The 20,237-nt window shown below is 59.4% G+C and overlaps 1 protein-coding gene across 1 annotated transcript; it reads left to right on the forward strand.

The window, feature by feature from the left end:
* The first annotated feature begins 12 nt into the window (after positions 1 to 12).
* TANGO6 (transport and golgi organization 6 homolog) lies at positions 13 to 19,715 on the forward strand. Its single transcript, XM_077786402.1, has 18 exons — positions 13 to 664; positions 862 to 978; positions 1,697 to 1,823; positions 2,503 to 2,627; positions 3,067 to 3,229; positions 3,742 to 3,824; positions 5,413 to 5,525; positions 6,812 to 6,988; positions 8,404 to 8,530; positions 9,042 to 9,221; positions 12,161 to 12,295; positions 13,513 to 13,935; positions 14,116 to 14,173; positions 15,605 to 15,771; positions 15,856 to 15,858; positions 17,645 to 17,779; positions 18,660 to 18,773; positions 19,389 to 19,715. The coding sequence occupies exons 1-18, from the start codon at positions 23 to 25 to the stop codon at positions 19,563 to 19,565; spliced, it is 3,066 nt and encodes a 1,021-aa protein (XP_077642528.1). The 5' UTR covers positions 13 to 22; the 3' UTR covers positions 19,566 to 19,715.
* Positions 19,716 to 20,237: the final 522 nt, after the last annotated feature.

Genomic DNA, 20,237 nt, shown 5'->3' on the forward strand with positions numbered 1-20,237 from the left:
GCTCACCCCGGCCGGTCCCGGCATGGCGGGCGGCGCGGAGCCGGGCCGTGTGGTGGAGGCGCTGGAGCTGCTGCTGGGGCCGCCCAGTGACGGCGACAGCGCTGCCGAGCCCGGCCCGGAGCGCGCCCTGTGCCCGGAGACGCTGCGCAGCAACGCGGCGGCGCTGGAGGAGCGGCTGGCCCGGGCAGCGGGCTGGGCCGCGCTGCGCCAGCTCCGGGCGGCCGTGCTGGCCCGGGCGCCCGCGCTGGCGGCCGGGGCGGCGGGCGCGGAGCCGGGCTGGGCGGCGGCCTGCGGGCTGCTGGCGCTGCTGCTGTGCCTCAAGGAGCGCCTGGCCGCGCTCGCCGCCGCCCCCGCCGTCCCCGCCGCCCCCGGCGAGCCGCCGCCGCCCGGCGCCGACACGCTGAGCGTGCGGCAGGAGCGGGCGGTGCGGCGGGCGCTGCGGGCCGCCGTGGGGCTGGGGCTGCTGCCGCACCTGCCGCCGGGGCTGGGGCCGGGGCCGGGGCCGCCGCCCGGCACCCGCGGGCCCCGGCTGTTCGCCGCCGTGGCCGCGCTGGCCGAGCTGGCCCGGCTGCCGGCGCTGGGCGCCCCGCTGCTCGCCCGGCACCTCCGTCTGCTGCTCTGCGGGCTCTGCGGGCTGGGGCATGGCCCCGCCGCCCTCTGCCAGGTCCGTGTCCCGCTCCCCGGCGGTGCCGTGCGTGTCCGGCCGAGCCCCAGCCCGCTCCGCAGCGGTCCCTGCCCGCCGTGCCCCGTGTGGGAGAAATAACGGGGCACGGAGCCCGCCGAGGGGCTGCAGGGCAGCGGCACGCCGGCTTCAGTGCCCAGCCGAGCTGTTCTCAACAGCCCTGCTATGCTTTGTTCCAGGGTGTTTCGGAAGCGGAGCGAGCGCAGTGCCGGGAAGCCCTGAGGGACATCCTGGACCGTGTTTACCAGCCGCTGGCGGTGCAGGAGCTGCTCGTCCTGCAGGGACAGCCCAAGCAGGTACCCGGAGCCATCCCCGGCACGCGGCTCTCAGGGTCCGTACCCCCGTGCCTCCCACACACCGAGGATGCTGCTCCTCTGGAAATGTTCTTACACCTAAAAAGCCAGTCCCCGAGTGCTGGGTGTGTGTCGTTCCAGCCCTGCTGTGCAGGAGCGGAGTGTGGGTGTGCCAGGGGCTGTCATCGCCGCACGTGCCACCTTGGCTTGGTACCCACATCTGCGGTGCCCAGCCAAGCACAGCTCCTCCAACCTCACCTTTCCCACTCTGGGGATGACACAGAGCACCTGCTGCTCTTTGGGGCTGTTCCAAAGCATCCTGGGCAGTAGGAGATGGGGAATCTCTTAAGTGTTGTTTTAGTAAAGACCCCATGGGATAATGCCCGTAAAAGAAACATAGAATCCCAGAATGGCTTGGCCTGGAAGGGAACTCAAAGTTCATCTCATTCCACACCCTATCATGGGCAGGGACACTTTCCACTATCCCAGGTTGCTCTGTCCAGCCTGGCTTTTGATACTTCCAGAGATGGAATAGCATGCTAAGCACCTGAGGGCTGACCTCTTTCATTAATTCCTGGTTTGCTTTGTGCCACTGGATGAAGCAGCAATTCAAAGGCTGTATCCTGTGCTCTCTGTCAGAGCGTGGGCTGTTTGCCCAGAGCTGGGCTTGGCACAGGTGTGTGCAAACACGCTCCTCACCTGCTCCTTTGCCCCCTCGCAGAGGTGTCCGGGCGCCGGGGCAGCTCCGGCCTGGCTGCGGCGGCTCTGCGGGCATCTGCTCTCTGAGAGGCTGCTGAGGCCTGGCGGGGTGCAGGCCGTGGTTCGGGGTGTCTTGGAGGGCACAGACGGTGAGTGGGGGGCTCTGGGTGCCAGCATCACACATTCAGATGTGCCTTGAGACAGTTCATCCCATGAGAGGCCCGGAAAAGCAGAGCCACAAGAGCTGGATGTAGGAGCTGGCTTGTGCCAGGCTGAGGTGACATGGGGACACACAGACTTTGCCTGTGACTGTGCTGAGCTCCCAGATTGCTCTAATTTGGGATACACTGAAAGGCTCCAAGCCTGTTTGTGCCTCGATTGGGTCACACATTTTGTGTGTCCAGAGTGAGATCAGTCCTGGGGAGTGCCCTGTCCCAGTGCCAGTGTGCTGGGAGCTGTGCTGGGCACTGGGCTGTGAGAGCTGTAGGGACAGTGAGAGCCATCCCATCCCCTGTGCTCCATGTCCTGCCAGGGAAGGAAGCTGTTGCTCTCCACAAGCTGAATCCTACGGTTCTTAGTGCCAAAATCTCGTCTGGCCAACTCCAACCATCCAAGCACAACCTCTCCCCACCTTTTGGCTCACCCACCTGGCTGTAGGAGTTGTTTTCCATTATCAGAGCTCTTGCACAGCAATTTTCCCCTTTCTATCCTTAAGTTCAGGTGTCTCCTGAAAGAGCAATAAAAGCTCAAAATCCAATTTTTGGCTGGGAACACCTGACTTCAGCCAGAGCTGTCGGAGCTGACCTGGGATTTCTGCTGCTGTTGTAGGTGGTGCTGGTGCTGAAGCAGCAGCTCTGGACTGGAGGAAATGTGATGCAGTTGGGAAGATCCTGGCTGCCTGCCCACAGCAGTGCCTGTCCCTCGAGGACTACTACAGACAGGTGTGCCCCCAGGTAAGTGCCTCATCCCCTCTGCCGGGGAGTGCAGAGCCAGCTCTCAGCTTGGAGAGTGCTGGGGCTCTTCCTTTTGCTGGAGTGTGGCCTGGCTCAAGCTGAGAGATGTTTTTCTGGCAGTAGGACATTTCCACTCTTGAATTTTCCATGTTTTATTGAAATGCTGGGTGATGTTGTCTGCTCACACGAGGTACTTGGCACTGTGCTACACAGAGCTCCGTGTGTAGCTCTTCTAGCCTTTGGCTCTGGGAGTGGGGCAGGCTCCTGGTTTGAGCCCAGAGAGGTATCCTGTGTGTGTGGGAGGGACACTGGCTCTTCCACACATGGAATGTCATGCCAGCTGCCAGCAAAGCAGCACATGGGTGGCTCCATGGTTGCTGTGAGGCGCCAGGCTGCCCTCTCTGAGGGGTTGCTGATCCTTGTTTCTTTTTCCTTGCAGATTCTGGACTTGCTGCACATCCAGGACAAAGCGGCAGCGCGGCAGTTCCAGCGTGTGGCCACCACCACGCTGCTCACCATGGCCAGGGAGCAGCCACAGCTGGCAGAGAGGCACCTGCTGCAGCCCCTGCTGGCACCGCTCCGCCGCTGCTCCGGGGCTGCAGGTGGACTGGGGAGGGGTCTGGTTTTGCTCCTCGCTGTTTTTTGTCATTCCATCTGAGTTTTCTCAGGCCAGCAGCCAGGCAGAGGAGTGTGGCAGCCCAGCTCTCTGTGCTGACCCTGTCAGTTTGTCTGGGTACGCTGTATTTACCCCTACTTGAGTCCAGTCACTGCAGCCTGGGAGCTGAGCAGTTTGGCTCTGCCCCGTGCTCTTTGGGAACCTCTCCCAGTCTGACATCCTTGTTTCGGGCTTCTAGACAGAAACTGTTGGTTCCCCAGACTGACCAGCAGCTCTCTGGGGAATCATCCATCATGGAGCTGTGGTCTGTGTTGATGTCTCCTTGGGGGTTTACGACACTACAACACAATTAGTGTGGCTAATGAGGGCTGGTCTGTTCCCGTGGGGAGGGAAGGGAGCTGTGGAAGTGCTTTTGGGTGCAGGGAATGGTGGGGCAGTTCTGCTGCTGGGGGCTCTGGGATGATTTGGGGGGCTCATGTCTCTGCCCTTTTCTTTCAGAGTTGGCACTGGAGGATTTGACAGCAGGGGATGTGCTGGTGCCAGAGGCAGAGCTGGGCAGCTGTGTGGAAGATGTGCTCAAGGTACTGTGTCTGCTTTGGGTGGGAAAAAGGGCTGGTTTGAGACCTGGTGAGCAGTTCAGTGTGTGTTGGGCCACACAAACCCAGTGTCTCCTGCAGTCATGCTCAGCTGTCTGGTTTCATCTGCAGGAGTACCCCAGCTTCCACATGGGCTGTGCCAGGGCCTCACCACCCTCACAGGGAAGGATTCCTTCCCAGTATCCCGTTCAACCCACCCTCTTGCAGTTGAAAGTTACTGCTCCTTGTCCTGTCACTCCAGGCCCTTGTCCAAAGCACTCTCCAGCCCTCTTGGAGATCCCTTAGGCACTGTAAGGAGCCCTAAGCTTTCCTTGGAGCACACATCTTGGTTCTAGTCTTTGAGGGATTGGTGAGGTCCATCCTTGTGCTTCCTGTAAAGGATGAGGGTTTTTTGTGGAGGTCTCTCCTGTGACACCTCCGCTCATAACTCCATTTCCTGCCATTCCCACCAGTAGCCCCAGTGCCACACTGCAGGCTTCAGCAGCTTCCTGCTGCATGTTCCAACCCAGAAGGACATCTCCAGTCCAGGAGTTGAAATTTCAGAAGCTGGTGACTTGCTTCCTGGCATGCCCCGAGGCAGGCTAAGCTCTTAAATGCTGGGATTGTTGTCTATTTTCCCAGTAATGATCTGTTGTAACTGGCTGGCAGGCAGAGACCAGTCTGGAGGGCTGCTCCCTCCCAGAGCAGTGCTGGGGGGGTTGGGGTGGGTCCTTCCTTAATGGCAGAGCACTAGGGGCCTGCAGCAGCCAGATTAGTGAGGGGACCCCAGGTTTGGGGGTGGGGGTTTCTTGCCTAACAAGTGTCATTTGATGCTTACTGAGAAACCATCCTTGGGGCTTCATCGGGAGGCTTTGTGTACACAAGGGTCTGGGGAGGAGGAATGGCTCCATGGGGATTAGCACATGAAAACAGGTCTGTGTGCATCAGTGGGGCAGGGCAGGGCCCTGTGGGGACCATTTCTCAGCCTCTTGGGAGGGTGCTGGATGAGGTGGAGGGGAGGAGTAGGGTTCTGCAATCACCCCTGAGCCCCTATAGCCCCCCTCAAGCCTCTGCACCCCCACCTCGAGGCTCTACAGCATTCCCAGAACCCCTGTAATACCCCCCTGAGCACCAACAGCATTCCCAGAGCCTCTGCAGTCCCCTCCCGAGCCTGAGCAGCCCAGTGCCTCAGCTCAGCACCCACTAGGCCAGCTGCCCTGCTAGTGACTGATCTCTGTGTTTGAGATTTACAGTAATTCAGTGAAGATTTGCTTATTCCAGGGGGCCTCTTGCATCCCTGGGTAAGGCAGGACCTTACTTCTAAGCAGCAGACTTCACAAGAAGCTGCCTGCAACCTTCCTGTAGCTTGGAGCCCTGCTGTGGTTAAGCAAATTCTTGGAGAAAGAGGGTGCTGAAGGCGGGTTTTAATAGGGAATGTGGCATAATCAGGGAAGACAGCCTCCAGACTGAAGGAAAAGGCTGAGAGCCCTCCACCATCCTCCCTGATAGCTGCTCTGTGCACAGACGTGTTCCTGAGCTCCCCTCTGCCCCGTGCAGGTGTCTGACTCCCCTCCCTGTGCCCCTCTCTCCGTAGGTGTATGTGGTTGGGAATGACAGCTCGAGCCTGCTGCTGGGATCCTTGCAGTCAGTCCTGGGAGTGGTGTTTTCCCTCTATTCCTTTGCCAAGCAGAATGTGTCATACTTACGGTAAGGGAGGGTTTGTGCTCTGCTTCTGCTGGGGTTTCATCTGCTGGGCTCTGCCCACCTCCAGCAGCCACACTCAGGGCACAGGCAGGAGCAGAGATCCACCTTCTCATCCAAGCAGGCAGTAACCACAGGCAGGGCACACGACCTTGCTGGCAGCCTATGCCCCAGGAAGTCGTTCTCTTGTTAGTTTTTGTCTTCCCTGGAGCCAGGATGTTCTGTTCTGTGTAGGATGTTCTGTGAGCGTGCCCTCGGGAGCGCAGGGTGGCTCTGCCAGGAGCAGGGATTGTGGTTATCCATGGATGGAGGTAGTGATGCTGGAAACTGGATGGAGGGATCTACAAATAGTATAAAAACTGGAAAAGCAGTTTAAACAGTGCCTGTTGGAAGTACAGGGTCAGTCTCCAGTCTGGGATCACTCTCCTCTGGTACAATCAGGACCTGCCTCCTGGCAGCTGATCCCCCATACCATGACTGACTGGTGTACAGTGGGAAGCCCCACATGTGCCAGTCGTGGCAGGGACAGGCGTGACCAGGTGCTGGCTGTCCTCTCTCCTTGGTTCCCCCAGGCTTTCCCTGGAGGTAGGGCCATCCTGGTAAAAACATTCCTGGTGGGGTTGCACAGTGCTCTGGTGATCCTGGCGTGTGGAGGCTTTCCCTAAAAGGTGTGTGTAGACACGGTCTCTGCTGTTTAATATTAAGGCCTCGTTAATCACTTCAAAGAGCCGTGAGTGCCGTGACAAGTTGGTGGAACACGCCAAGTTCACGCTGCTGCTGGGCCAGCAGTCACTGCTTCCTTTGCTAAGGAATTTGGCAGGGATGACTGAACCCACAGCTGCCTGGAAGTGTTCGGGTTTCCAGACCCCTGGCACGGCCCAGTGTGGCTGCTTCACCTCATTAACCTGATTCTTCCCTTGGCAGGGCTCCCCGTGCCACCTCAGTGCTCCCATCGCCTTCTTCCTCTCCCCTGGCACTGCCTCCCAGCCCTTGTCACCTCAGCGTGAGGCACAGGCAGGGTGTGCCAAGGGTGTTCACAGTGCTTCTTTGCCAGCCTGAAGTGTGGAGGAACCCAAATCCTTCCATCTGGGAGCGCCAGAAGGACAGGATATGCTGCTGATTCCTTTAGAAACAGGCACAAATGCTTTCACTGCCAGAGCCAGGAGCTGGAGCATCCCAAGGAGAGCCCGTGGCTGCTCAGGAGCACTCCAGTCATGTCCCTCATCCCAAAACATGCAGGGAAGGTGCAGTGGGCAGAGCAGCATCACCACTGGCTCCTTTCTCCTTGACAGCTCACCATGCCAGGACATCCTGCTGTGGTTCCTGGAGAAGGCAGAGCGGGAGCAGTCCCTGGCTGTGCTGGATGGCCTGGCAGGGCTGAGCAGCCACGTGCCCACCCTACACCCACAGTGCCAGCTCCGTGTGGGCAGCGAGGGCGGTGCTGCCATCGTCGTGGAGGAAACCATCAGGTGTGTGCTGTGGACAGTCCCTGGGTCACTCGGCACCCAGGGCTTTCCAGGGAAGCCTGGCAGAGATTCCGGGCAAAGCAGGGGGCTGCCAGGCTGCCAGAGCCATCCCACAGGTCTCATCCCTTTGAGCTCGGGCAGGTGGCACTTCCACACAGCCCACAGAGCCAACACAGCCCCAGGTTCCCTGGGCAGGGTGCAGAGCTCTCATTTCCAGCCCCAAAAGGCATCACGCTCTGCCTGAGCACTGGTGTGCACTCTGCCTGCCTGCACAGTGTCTGGGAAGGGGATGCACGTTTCCAATCTCAACACCCCCCAAATTCAGCTTCCAGCCTCCAGCCCGAGCCTGTCTGGTGACACAGTGAGCAGAGTCCCTCGGGCACAGGTGGCACAGTCACAGCGCAGACTGTGGCAGTGCCAGCGTCGCAGAGCAGCCACAGAACTCCTCTGGCGCGGGCAGATGGCACCTGAGTGGAGGCAGAGCTGGCCATGCTGGGAATTAACTGCAGCCTTTAGTCTCCAGCCACGCTGGCTGGGATGTCCTGCAGCAGGAGGCTGGGTTTAAAGGTTTAAAGAGAGGGGCTGTGAGCTGGCAGGAGGGCCAGGGCAGCACTGTGGGGCGGGCAGAAGCACAGCTGTGCCCAGGGGTGTGCTGGGAGTTGGGAGCACCTGCAGCAAAATCCCCACAAATACATTTGGTGTGGCTTCTTTTCAAGCTTTTCCTGACCCGAGTTAGAATTACGGGCTGGTTTGTGTTGGAAAAGACCTTGAAGCTCATTTTGTTCCGCCCCATGCCATGGTCAGGGACACCTTCCAGTATCTCAGGTTGCTCCAAGTCCAGTCCAACCTGGCCTGGGTCACTTCCAAGGATAGGGTAGCCACAGCTTCTCTGGCCAACCTGTGCCAGGGCCTCCCCACCCTCACAGTGAAGGATTCTTTCCCATTATCCCATCTAACCCACTTTTGGTCAGTGGGAAGCCATTCCCCCTTGTCCTGTCACTCCATGCCCTTGCTCAAAGTCCCTCTCCAGCCTTTTTATAAACTCTCTTTAGGTACTGGAGGACCAGAATTAGAAGCAACTCTGCCTTGCTTAAACTGGGACTACTTTAAACTTGTTCCATACTGGCTTTGGCTCTGCCCATGCTCCTGGTGCCACGGCTCTGACCACTGCCTAACTTACCCAGCCCTGATTGTGTTATTTATGGGCTCATGGTTTCTGTTAATGAGTGCAGGTTATTTAATAAGCAGAGCCCAAATGACCTGGGCAACGCTTGGCTCAGCTGCCTCCAGGCTCTGCTGGGAAGTGCTGGGAAGGAAGGCTTCCAGGGAAATGCAGGCTGGGATTTCACCATGCCCTGGGGCTGGGTGTCAGGGGGTTCTGGGTGTGTTTGTGTTGGTGACACAGTGGCCTGTTCCAGCGATGAAGATGAGGCCCTGTACCAGAAGATCTCCTTGGAGCAGTGCCATGTAGAGAGCCTGGTGGAGCTCCTGTCCCACTGCCAGAAGAATGGTCTGGCTGGAGACTTCTTCATTCACTGCCTGAAGGTGAGGGCAGCCAGCCCCTGGTTGGACCATACCTGCGGGAAGGGATTCCCTGGACAAGCAGAAGGCAAAAGAGGGATCATCCCCCTGTGTGTCCTGGGGTATGGCATGTGCTGGGTGGGAAGCCAAGGAGTGGGAGCAGCCCTGTCCCTGAAGGGGTTAAACCTCATCCTCCCTCTGGGTTGTTTTAACTACAGGAGCATGTCTGAAGTGTGTTGGAGGCTGGGAATAATCCCTGTTGCTTCCTTGGCTCTAGAAGAGGGGCCCCATACCTGCTTCCTTTGATCTCACTTGGAGCCCCCCAGGCTTCCCTCCAGGCCTCGGTTGGACTGGGATTCTGTGTCCCAGCCCATAGTCACAGGAGGGGATGGGGATGGGACACCCAGGAGCTGTGGGCAGCTCTCAGAAACCTTCATCTAGCAGCTGGGAGGTGGTGGTGCTGTGAGGAGTCACCTGGCGCTCCTGGCCCCGTGTTTAACCACTGCCTGGCCGTGCCTGCGCTCCCTCCCCGCAGGAGCTGACTCAGGTGGCTGCGGAGGACGAGGCAGCTCCAAGCCCAGCTGTGGAGCCTGGAGGGAGTTTGCTGGAGCTGGAGCAGTACCAGGCCAGGCAGGGCAGGAAGCTGCTGGTGCTGCAGCTGGTGGCCGCGCTGTGCGAGGGCGTCTCCGACACCGTGTTCACTGACATCGCGCAGGTTGGTCGTGGCAAAGCCCGGGGGGATCGGCTGAACACTGCCAGGAGCAAAGGCTGAAGGAGTTGGGATTGCTCAGCCTGGGGAAGAGAAGGGTCCAGAGTGACCTGGAGAGAAACTTCCTGTCCTTAAAGGAGCTCCAAGAGAGCTGGAGAGGGACTTTGTACGAGGGCCTGGAGTGACAGGACAAAGGGGAATGGCTTCATCCTGACAGAGGGCAGGGTTAGAAGGGGTGCAGTGGAGAAATTCCTCCCTGTGAGGGTGGTGAGGCCCTGGCACAGGTTGCCCAGAGAAGCTGTAGCTGTGCCATCCCTGGAAGTACCCAAGGCCAGGTTGGATGGGAGCAACCTGGTTGACATAACTCTGCTCCTACATTCATGAATGGACAGTGCCAAATTTATTAAATATTGTAATTTCAAAGGCCACTGGTGCCCCTTGACCCCAGTCCCAAAAAGGATTTTTAAAATCTTTCCCCCTGAGCCTGCCCTGATGGGGTCGGTCGGGAAGGCAGCTGGACAGCAGCGTGGGCATTCCCTTCTGGATCTCCCCCTGCAGATCCGGTGCCTTTTACTTCCTCATCCTGTGTTTTATTGCCGTGTTGCCCGGTGCCCCAGCCGTGCCAGCTCCCGGTGCTGCCGTGGTCACGGCTCAGGCAGGTTTCCTCACGTTCCCTTCGGGACAAAGGAGCCTTTGTGTGCTCAGCAGCAGAGGGGACACAGCCAGCGGCGCTTTGTCCCCACCTGCCTCCCATCACACCCACCCGCCGGGCGAGAGGCGCGGTGCTGGGAAATGGGGGAGGGCTTTGCCAGGTTTCAGGGTCCAGCCAGGAGTCTGGGATAAAAACCCACCACCAAAGAAATCCAGACAAAAAATCCATTATCCTCCTGCCTTGGGGTTGTGTTTCAGCGAGGCCCCAGGCTGGGACAGGGACAGGCTTTGAGCAGGTTCTGCAGTGTGGGGTTCCCTGGGGCCTTTGGGGGCCCTAATGGGGTGGGAGCAAGTGGGATCCATCCTTCCAAAGCTGGAGCCCAGGAGCAGCAGCTGCTGTGGCCCCCCGCAACTGCACATTTATTTTATTTACGTATTCTCCATAACCAAGGTCAACTTGATTTCCTCACTGCACCAAGGATTCTCTCCTCCTGCCTGAGACACAACTGTGCCTCAGTGTTTTAGTTTTCATTTTCTTTCCCTCCCACTTTAAAATGTTTCTTTTTTAGATTATTTTTTTTAAGTTTTCATTTTTCTCAGTTGCAATCTACTGTTATTTATTCACAATTTTCCTTTTTTAAATATTAAATATAACTTCAACCCCTCCAGCTTCTGTCACTGTGTTATGAGAGCAAATATTCCAATTTTTTTTTTACTTACTTGCTGTTTGATGGAATTTCTTCTCTGGAATAATTATCCCAGCAGGTACCTCAGCCTTTTATGCAGCGTTTTCCAAAGCCTTTTTCCACAGCCTCCCTCCTTGCTTAAGGGATGTGCTTAAGGAATCTGGCAGCTGAGGAGGAAATGCTGCCTGCATCCAGTGCCCTGGGGGTGGAAGTTTGGAATTTGGTGCAAGAGGACCTTGGTGCCCTCATACTTTGTTGTCTGAAATAGGAACACAATAGTTCCTCTTTTGTTGCAACACACCTCTTAGGTAGGAGTGACCCTGATCCAAACCCTTCCCAGGCTTGTCTGGGAGGAGATAAAGCATGAGGAACATCAACTCCCTAATTTCAGGATCTGTTAGGAAGGCAGGAAGCCTGTGGGATCAAAGATGTTGGTGCCAAGTGTGGAGAAGGCCAATGCCAACCAGGCAGGATCGTTATATGTGGAATAAAAATATTGTGGGAAAAAGTCCCAAAGTGAGAACACAGGAAGTGTGTCAGCTGTGCAGGATAAGGGGGAGGCTGATATGGAGAATTGTGGACGGGGGCTGGAGCTCTTTGGCTCTGGGATTTCCAAGCCTTTACCTAGGGCAATCCCATACAGACCCACCTTGAGCTTCCTTTTGGGACTAACCCAGTTGCCTTCCAGCTTCCATCCCATGGTGGAGCCAGGCAGGAGGCAGAGATGGAGCTGGGATCCCTCTGTTCCTCCAGCCCCAGGGGGGCTTGTGCTGCTGAGAGACCCCACCGGTTTGACCATCACTTTGTCCCAGTTGTGGACGTGACTTGGCTGAGCCCACACTGGGACTGGGGTAGCGGCAACAGGAGGAAAATGGGAAGGGTTTCACAGAATTACAGAATCACAGAATGTTCGGGATTAGAAGGGACCCACAGGGATCATTGAGTCCAACTGCTGGCCCTGCACAGACACCCCAGCAATCCATCCCTGTGCCTCCCTGAGAGCTGTGTCTGAATGCTATGGGATTGTGCTGGGGAGCTGTGTGGGATGGGGAGGCTGGTTTGGGTGGGATTGTGCTGAGGAGCTGTGTGGGATGGGGAGGCTGGTTTGGGTGGGATTGTGTTAGTGAGCTGTGTGGGACGGGGGGGCTGGTTTGGATGGGATTGTGCTGAGGAGCTGTGTGGGATGGGGAGGCTGGTTTGGGTGGGATTGTGCTGGGGAGCTGTGTGGGATGGGGAGGCTGGTTTGGATGGGATTGTGCTGGGGAGCTGTGTGGGATGGGGAGGCTGGTTTGGGTGGGATTGTGTTAGTGAGCTGTGTGGGATGGGGGAAGCTGGTTTGGATGGGATTGGGATGGGGAGCTGTGAGGGACGGGGGGGCTGGTTTGGATGGGATTGTGTTAGTGAGCTGTGTGGGATGGGGAGGCTGGTTTGGGTGGGATTGTGTTAGTGAGCTGTGTGGGATGGGGGAAGCTGGTTTGGGTGGGATTGTCCTGCAGAGCTGCGAGGCACGGGGAGGCTGGCATGGCGCAGAGGCCGCGGGAGCTGCAGGGAGCTGGCCTGGGCTGTCCCTGCTGCTGACGGCTGTTCCCTTGGCTGTTCCCTCGGCAGGTGCAGCGGTTCCTGGCAGCCGTGCTGCAGCGGGCCTGCACCCGCCCTGCGCAGGGCCCCGGCGCGGCGGCCGAGGCGCAGACCCTCGCCATGGCCATGGGGCTCGTGGCCGCCGTGCTCGGCGGGGCCGTCCAGGTGAGGGGCCAGGCTGGGTGGGTGTGGGGTGGGGAGCTGGCACTGCCACACCCAGCTGAGGGTGCCCTGGCTCGGGGTCCCTGCTCGGTTGCAGCCTGTAAATAGATATAGAGACATAGATATATAATTTCTTTCCTTGGGGCAGCTGACCAAGGATTCAATCGAAGCAGGGCACCCCCAAGAGCCCAATTAACTAACTTATAATCTCTCTGAAAAAGGCACTGATACAGTGCAGTCACATACAGCATCTTTAAATACCAGCACTGCACCCTCTGCTTCCCCACATGGTCACAGACTCTGGCTGCAGAGCATTGTGAACTTCCCATGTGGGCTGTACCCTTGAAAATCCCCTTATACTTTTATATTTACATTTTATACATATTTATATTGTTATTTATATCTCTCAGTTACCTTGTAATGCATATATATTTGTATCTATATATATGAGCTCTATGTCACTCAGTGGAGCTGCCATGATGTGCAATGGCACATCCATTAACCTGCTGCCATCACTGAGTTGCTGGGGTTGTTTCATCCCTGGATTTGCCCTAAGGAAGATCCAGCTGTTAACAGAAAAAGATCATTTATTGTCTCTTATTGCTAAATTTCTAATACTGGGAAAAGGGTTGTAGTTGAAGAGAAGTTAAAACCAGAGTCTTGTGGCTGCAGTGGGCCCCTCCCAGGCGAGTTCCAGTTCCCACTTTTGCATTAATGGGAGTGATATAATTTGGAAAATAGAATGTGAAAGGTTTTGGAAGCAGCTGCAGAGCTGTTTGGGTTTCAGCAGCGAGGGGTTTTATGCAATCATCCAAAATCTCTGCTAAAGCGCCCATTTTCAGGCCTCACATCCCAGATTTTAGCAGTTAAATCCAGATTAGGGCGAGAGCTTCTCCAGCTCAGGACAGGTCATGGCTGCTGTGCTGGGAGCATCCTTCCAGGCAGAACTGAAGGCAAATCTGGCACAGTGCTGGTGGGAGGGATGTCCCTGGCTTGGGCCCCATACCCAGGCACTGCTGCTCTTCAGGATCACGCGCTTCCCATCTTCTCCCGTGGCTGCTGCCAGGGCTGGATTGGTGCTGGGCCGAGAGGAGCTCGAGGTGCCTGGAGTGCAGCACCCGAGCTGGGGATGAGCTCTGGGGCTCCTCACCCTCCTGGGAGCATCCCAGGGAGAGAAGCCTCATTGCACCGGTGCCAGCGCTGCTCCTCTCCCTGCACAGCTCAAGTCCAGCGATTTTGCGGTGCTGAAGCGGCTGGTGCCGCTGCTGGAGGAGCTGTCCCGCACCTACCCCGAGCCCCTGACCCGGGAGCTGGCCTCGGACCTGCGCGTCGCCATCTGCACCCACGGCGCCTGTGCCCCCGGCTCGCTGGGCGCCGCTGCCGCCGGCGTGCTGGGCAGGAAGCGCGGCGCGGCGGCGCAGAGCCCTGCTGGCACAGCCCCCGGGCCCCCGGCTCACGGGGAGAGCAGCGAGGAGCGGTGCCGTGAGCCCAGTGCCTCTCCGGCCCCGGCTGGGCTCCAGGAGCTGCTGCTGTCAGCCTACGACCCCCAGCCCCCCAGCCGGGCAGCTGCCCTGCGCCGCCTCGCCAGCCTGGTCACGCAGCGGGATCCAGAGGCAATTCGGCTTCAGGAGAAGCTGCTGCAGGTACCAGGCTCCTGCTGTGGTCCCTGTCCCTTGCCTTGGTCCCTGTCCCCTGCTGTGTCCCCCACCGGCAGAGCTGGCGCTGAACAGGCCATCAGCCTGGAGATGGTCGCGGTTGTTGGAGTCCTCTGGCCTTGCTGGCCCAGCCCAGGGTCACTGCCGATGGCATTTTCCTTCCTTCAGGTGTTCCTGGAGAATGTGCAGCACGAGGACGCCTTTGTCTACCTCTCAGCCATCCAAGGTGAGCCTGTCGGGGTGAGTGCCAGCCCTTTGTCAGGGAAGGTTTTGTGCTGTGGAGCCTCTGCACCCTGCGAGGGAAGAGCAGGAGAGCCACGGCCAGGCTGAGGGCTCGGCATCTCCTGCCCTCCCAGTCTGTGGCTTTGTGCTGTTTCGCCAAGCCTGCGGCCACATGTGGGCTCTGTGCCGAGTTCCTGAAGCTGGAGACTTCATCTCCCAGTTACTCTTACTCCCAGGAGCTGGTCACCATCCCTGTGCCAGGTCTGTGCCACAGGCTGGGGCTGCAGTTCCAGTACAGCATGGGCACAGCTCTGGCACCCACAGGGGGGTCTCTTTAGCTGAGCCTGGCAGAGGAGCAGGACATGGGGGACCCACTGGTGCTCCCTCAGGGCTCTGCCAAGGTGGCAGCTCCCGAGTACTCACACCCTTTCCCAGGAAACCCTCAGGTCAGTGCTTGCCCCAGCACGCTCGGCACAGCCCCACAGCACCCGGCTGCCCGTGGGATCTGCAGGCAGGTGCTGCCACACCGGTGACGTGTGTGTGCTGTGTGACAATGGATAGTCACGGTCCCCTGGGTGCCATGGAGGGGATGTGCCATTCCCTTGGCCCACAGCGATGCTGGCACTGCTGCCGTTGGGTTGGTAACCTTCGGCAGCAGCTGGGAAAGGAGTTTATGCTGTGCTTCCCGCTGCCTGCACGGTCTTGAGAGGGATGGGTCTGTCCTTGCCCACGGCTGGGGCACAGAGGCTGTAACGTCCCGGTGATTAATGCCGGTGCAGCTGCCGTGCCTTTGGTGATTAACCCTGGTGCGGTTCCTTGCAGCACTGACTCAGCCGGCCGTGGCAGCGGCACCTGTGCCATGCCGAGCCGTGCCAGGCACAGGGCTGGGGGCCGTGCCAAGCGCAGGGCTGGGGGCCGTGCAGGACTGGTCCCCAAATCCCGCTCGCTCCCTGTCACAGCAGCGGGGCTGGGGCTGAGCCAGCACGTGTGGCACCGCTGGGTTTCATGGAGCCGGGCTCCAGTGATGTATTCCTGATGTGCTGGCCATCACACCTGGAATCTGGGGTCAGTTTTGGGCCACTCGTGACCAGACAGTCATTGAGGGGCTGGAGTGTGTTCAGGGGAGGCCATTGGAGGTGGAAAAGGCTCTGATGCCTAATTTGAGATCAGATGCAGTGGGCATGCGGCACGCACTGGCTCCTGCTCCCAGTCTGGGCCAGGTAAATCCAGCAGGGACAGAGACTGGCACCATGTGCTGCTGGCTAAGAGCTGGGAGCAGTGACCAGACCCTGTGCCCAAGCAGTGGCTGCAGTTCCCAGCTGCCCCCAGTGCAGCAAGTCCTCACTGGGTCAAATGGCATCATTACCCAGCACATTGAGTGGATGCCTGATGCCAACTGCTAAATTACTGATTTTCCAGTTTTTCTTCCCTCCAGGCATTGCCCTGCTCTCCAGTGAGTATCCAGAGCGGATTCTGCCCGTCCTGCTGGCACAGTACGAGCGCCCAGCACAGGGCACGGAGGACACCATGGCTGCTGTCACCAGGATGAAGCTGGGCGAGGTGCTGATGCGTGTCACCCGGGCGCTGGGTGAGTCCGTGGCCGTGGGCATGGCACTGCCAGCAGCCACAGCACCACTTGGCCTCAGCGTTGCCAGGGGGAAAGCCCATAGGTGCCTTTGTTGTCAGAAGGTGAGAAGGGTCTGAAAGCCAAAGAGAAGCTGGCTGGGGTTTGCCAGCAGCAGGAGCAGGGTGATGGGTCCTGCCAGCAGCCCCCATCCCCTCGGTCAGCAGCACCGGGCTTGGAGACTGCCGGGAAGCGCCCGGACACGCCGTGCTCAGAGGTAGGAGCTGGATGATGCCTTTCTGGCATCTGCTGTTGGGACACGTCCTAAAATGCCTTGCCTGACTCTGTGGAGGAGGCCTGGCCAGCGTGAGCACACAGCTGGAGCTGTACACAGCCAGGGAGGTGGCAGCAGTGCTGGGGCAGCCAGGCAGAGCTCCCTGGTCACCGGGTGGGCACTGTGCGCTTTTGCTGGGGATGCCCCTGAAGAGCCAGGACCCCCCTGAACCCCAGGACTGTGATTCTCCTGTCACCTGTGCCACATGCCCTGGCACCAGTGGCATCCCTGAGCTCTGCCAGCTGTGGCATCAGTGTCTGGCTGTGCCACCATCCGTCCTCGCTGCTGGTGTGGGTGCAGGGCGTCCCACGGTGTCCTGTGGGGCTCCAGTGATCAGCTCAGAGCCCCTCAGTCCCAGTCCGTGTGTGTGGGCTGGTGCAGGGTGCCCTTGGCAGCTGCCCTGGGGACGGTGGCACGTCCTGCACCGCGCTCTCCCCGCGGTGCCGCTGCCACGGGCAGCAGCTCCAGCACGTCCCGGCTCGCCGGCGTATTTATAGAACAAATTGCACCAAGTTGTTTCTGTTGCAAAGCTTCAGCATGGGAGAGCAAGGATTTATCCAGCACTTCCAGGATCGCTCCACAGCCCTCTCTGGCTCTGAGCTCTCCTGCTCTGCCAAGAGACTACCATGCCTCCCTCCTGCTCTGTGCCCATGCCTGTTTTCTGTCCCACTGGAGTGGCTTTCCCTATCTGGGAGGGGAAAGGAAGTGTTGCATGCCCCTTCTGTAGCCATCTGGCACAGAGGCTGGTGCACTGCTGGCTTTGGAGGGGATCCCACTCGGATCACCCTGCCCTGCTCCTACTGCTGTGATTCCAAGTCCTGGGATGCAGGCACAGAGCATGATACATTCCCAGCAAGTCCTTGGCATCACGGCGCTGCCCTGTGCTCCCCCAGCCTGTGCCAGACCCCAGCCCTGAGCCCCCACATGCAGGGTGGTGGGGGGCTTCCACTGCCCCCAAGGATCATTCCTGTCTGCACACCCTGGGGCATCCCAAGGCATCCACGCCACTGCCTCCATCTGCTGCCAGACACCATTGTCCAAGGAGTTTCTAGAGCTTGAGAGAGCTGGAGAAACATAGAAGTTACAGGCCAGCTGGCCTTCTGGAGTGTTCTTTCCAGCCCTCAAGCTCTGCCCGGTAGGTGTGTGCACCCCGTGGGGCACACAGCTGCTCAGCTCCTGTGGGATGGCCATGCTCCCGGGATGGTTGTGGATGCTGAGCACGGGTGTGAGCTCTCATTAGCAGCTCACACATCCACAGCACCTCTGCGTGCTAATTGGGGCAGGGATTGTGTCTGGATGGTGCTGGAATTTGAGATTCACACTTGGTGTGTGTACAGGACTGTGAGTAACCCCATGGGAGGACTGGAACGTGCAAAGAGCCCCAGGTTCTGTGCCATGGGGTGTGTGCTGAGGGGCACAAGCCACACTCCAGGTGTTGCATCCAGCTGTTTGGTGGTGCTGCAAGGCAGATGCCCAGCCCATCTGTTCCCAGAGGAGCCAGGGCTTTGGCAGGAAGGGTGGGCCTTTCCCTGGTGACACACAGCTCTGCTCCCCCTTGCAGGGGACATGGTGTTCAGCACCGGGAGCCGCTGCTCCGGGCCTTCCTGCGGGGTGCCCGGGATCCCGACGGTGCCCTGAGGGCCAGCAGCCTCTCCAACCTGGGCGAGCTCTGCCAGCACCTCGGCTTCCAGCTGGGCTCCATCATCCAGGAGGTACGGGCTCCATCCTTCCCTGACCCTGCCTGGGGAGCGTGGGGCCTCTCCTTAACGAGCGCGTTTGTTAGCACATGGAAATGGGACATTTCCATATGGAAACGGGACATTTCCATAAAGGACACGAGTGATAATTGCTGATACTGTGGAGTATGAAAGTCATGAGGCCTGAAGCAAACACTAGGGAGGTTCTAGCCCTGAATTTTAGGTACCTGCTCCACCCATGGCAGCCATTGACAGAGGAGACCTGGGGCCACAAGTGGTGCCTGCCAGAGACACCTCCCGCTTAATGACAGCTTGTTACTCTCCCGTTATCTTAATTATCATTATCGGTATCATCAGTATCACGGAGCTGGCCCTCACCTGCCTGGCTGCAGGCTGGGGATGAGATACAGCTTCAGGAGCTGCCGGGAGATCCCAGTTGGGGCGAGCCCGAGTCCCAGGGGCCCAGCAGCCCTGGAGGTGATGGGTCTGAGCCCCGAGGGAGCCAGAGCTTCACACCCCCCACACCCCTCGGGCTGCTCCCCTCGGTGCCAGGGTTCCCGCTGGCACCGGTGGATCCCGGCAGTTGATGTGATGCCAGGGAGCCACACGCTGCTATTTCGGGAAGGTGCGAGCTCTGCTAATTCTCCCGGCTGTCACTGCCGGGATTTAATTGGATTCCTTTGGCTCTGCCTGATTTTTATACAGACTCTCACACAGCTTCCTGAGGCTTCCATGTGCCGCCTGGCCCTGGTGGGAGCTGCTCAGAGCCTGCACCCAGCAGGGCGTGAGGGTCCCATCCTCGTTGCTGGGACATTGCCAGCGCATCCGTGGCTGCTCCGATGGGATCCCCTGCATCTCTGGGTCCCTGGTGATGCCCCCTGGCCTGTCCCCACAGGTCACCTGCTGTGTGACAGCCATAGCCCGGACAGACCCCGAGGCTGAGGTGCGGAGAGCCGCTGTGCACGTGGTGGTGCTGCTGCTGCGGGGGCTGAGTGAGAAGGTCACTGAGGTGGGTCAGCCCCTGCTTGTCCCCGGGGCAGGGACAGTCCCCAGGGGGCTCCTGGGCATACCTTGGGGAGGGCCCGTGCTCTGTAGGGGCTGCAGGGCTCATTCCCAAGCGGCTTCCAGGGAAAGCCCCCAGGGACTGAGACGCCCATTTTGGGCATCCCCCACTAAAGGGTTCCCTCAACAGATCCTGGGGAAGGGGGGCTTTGTGGGGGCATCCCTCTGAGCTGCTGGGCTGTGCCATGGTCAGTGCCATGCCATGCTGGGGGCAGTGCCAGCTCTTGGGAGCTGTGGGAGTTGTTCATCGCTGATTTGACTTGGAAATGCCCGGTTTTCCCACCACTGTGGCCTCCCTCCGCAGTTCCCAGTAACAAGCGTGTTGGGACTCAGCTCCCATGGGGGAAACAGCCAGTTCCCTACGGGAATCCCCACAGCTGGGATCCCGGCATGCCCCGATGCCGCTGGGCTGAAGGATCACCACAACGTGCCGCTGGCATGTGGGGAAACTGAGTCACGGAGGTCGAGGCTGCGGTGGCGGGGCTTGGTGCCGGGGGAAGGGGCAGCCCCGCCCTGCCGGGGCTCGCCGAGGGGCGCTGCTGACCGGCCCTGCCGTGCCCAGGTGCTGCGGGACGTGCTGCGGGACCTGTACCGCCTGCTGAAGCTCGTGGCCGCGACCGAGCGCGACGCCGCCACCGTGCTGCACGCCCAGCTGGCGCTGGAGGAGCTGGACGCGGCCGTGAGGAGGGTCCTGTTCCCCCCGCAGACGCTGGAGAAGAAGATCGTGGTGCTGCCATAGCGGGGCTGAGCCGCGGAAATGACCTGCCCCTGCCCCGGGGTCAGGGCCAGCGGCTCCCCCAGGGAAGGGCTGGCCGTGCCCTCCAGGATGTGTCGGGTGGGAGGGGAACCTCGCTGGGACGAGGTGTGGGATTAAACGGAGCCGTGCTCAGCCCTGTGTCCGTGATGTCTGTGGGGCCACGCAAAGCTCACGGGTGCCATCATGGTCCTGTCCCAGACCCTGTGTCCCGTGGAAGGGTGGGCATCACGCCCAGGGTGAGTCCTGAGCTGGGCAAGCAGCTGGCAGGGCCAGTGCTTCAGGCTCCTTTTGGCTAGGCAGCACCAAATGTGTGGCTGTCCCCGCGGGCAGTCAGGAGGGAGGGGGGCTCCTGTCTGCACCCCCAGAGTGGAATCTGTGGCCCCTCCTTGGCACTGTACTCACACCATAAAAATGCTGAGGAGTCCGGGGGCTGCCTCAGCACAGGGTCTGAGGATGGCCCCTCTGCTGCGGCTCCAAGAGCCCCTCCATGCTGAGGAGGGGCTAAGAGACCCTGCGGGGCACCTGGCTGGGACTGCCACTATGTGCTCAGGGATACCCCAACATCAGAACCACCTCCTCCCTGCGGGCAGGGCAGTCCCCGTGAGTGCTGCAGCACCATGGGCCCCATTCCTGCACTGGGAGCTGCTGCACACC

This window comes from Lonchura striata, chromosome 13 (assembly GCF_046129695.1).
Source record: "Lonchura striata isolate bLonStr1 chromosome 13, bLonStr1.mat, whole genome shotgun sequence".
In the NCBI taxonomy this organism is placed as follows: Eukaryota; Metazoa; Chordata; class Aves; order Passeriformes; family Estrildidae; genus Lonchura; species Lonchura striata.

Bases quoted from the DNA above. Each gene is read 5' to 3' on its own strand.
- TANGO6 (XM_077786402.1), top strand. From the start codon at position 23: ATGGCGGGCGGCGCGGAGCCGGGCCGTGTGGTGGAGGCGCTGGAGCTG. The intron at 665-861 runs GTCCGTGTCCCG...GCTTTGTTCCAG, and splicing joins GCCCCGCCGCCCTCTGCCAG to GGTGTTTCGGAAGCGGAGCG. The intron at 12,296-13,512 runs GTGAGGGGCCAG...CTCCCTGCACAG, and splicing joins TGCTCGGCGGGGCCGTCCAG to CTCAAGTCCAGCGATTTTGC.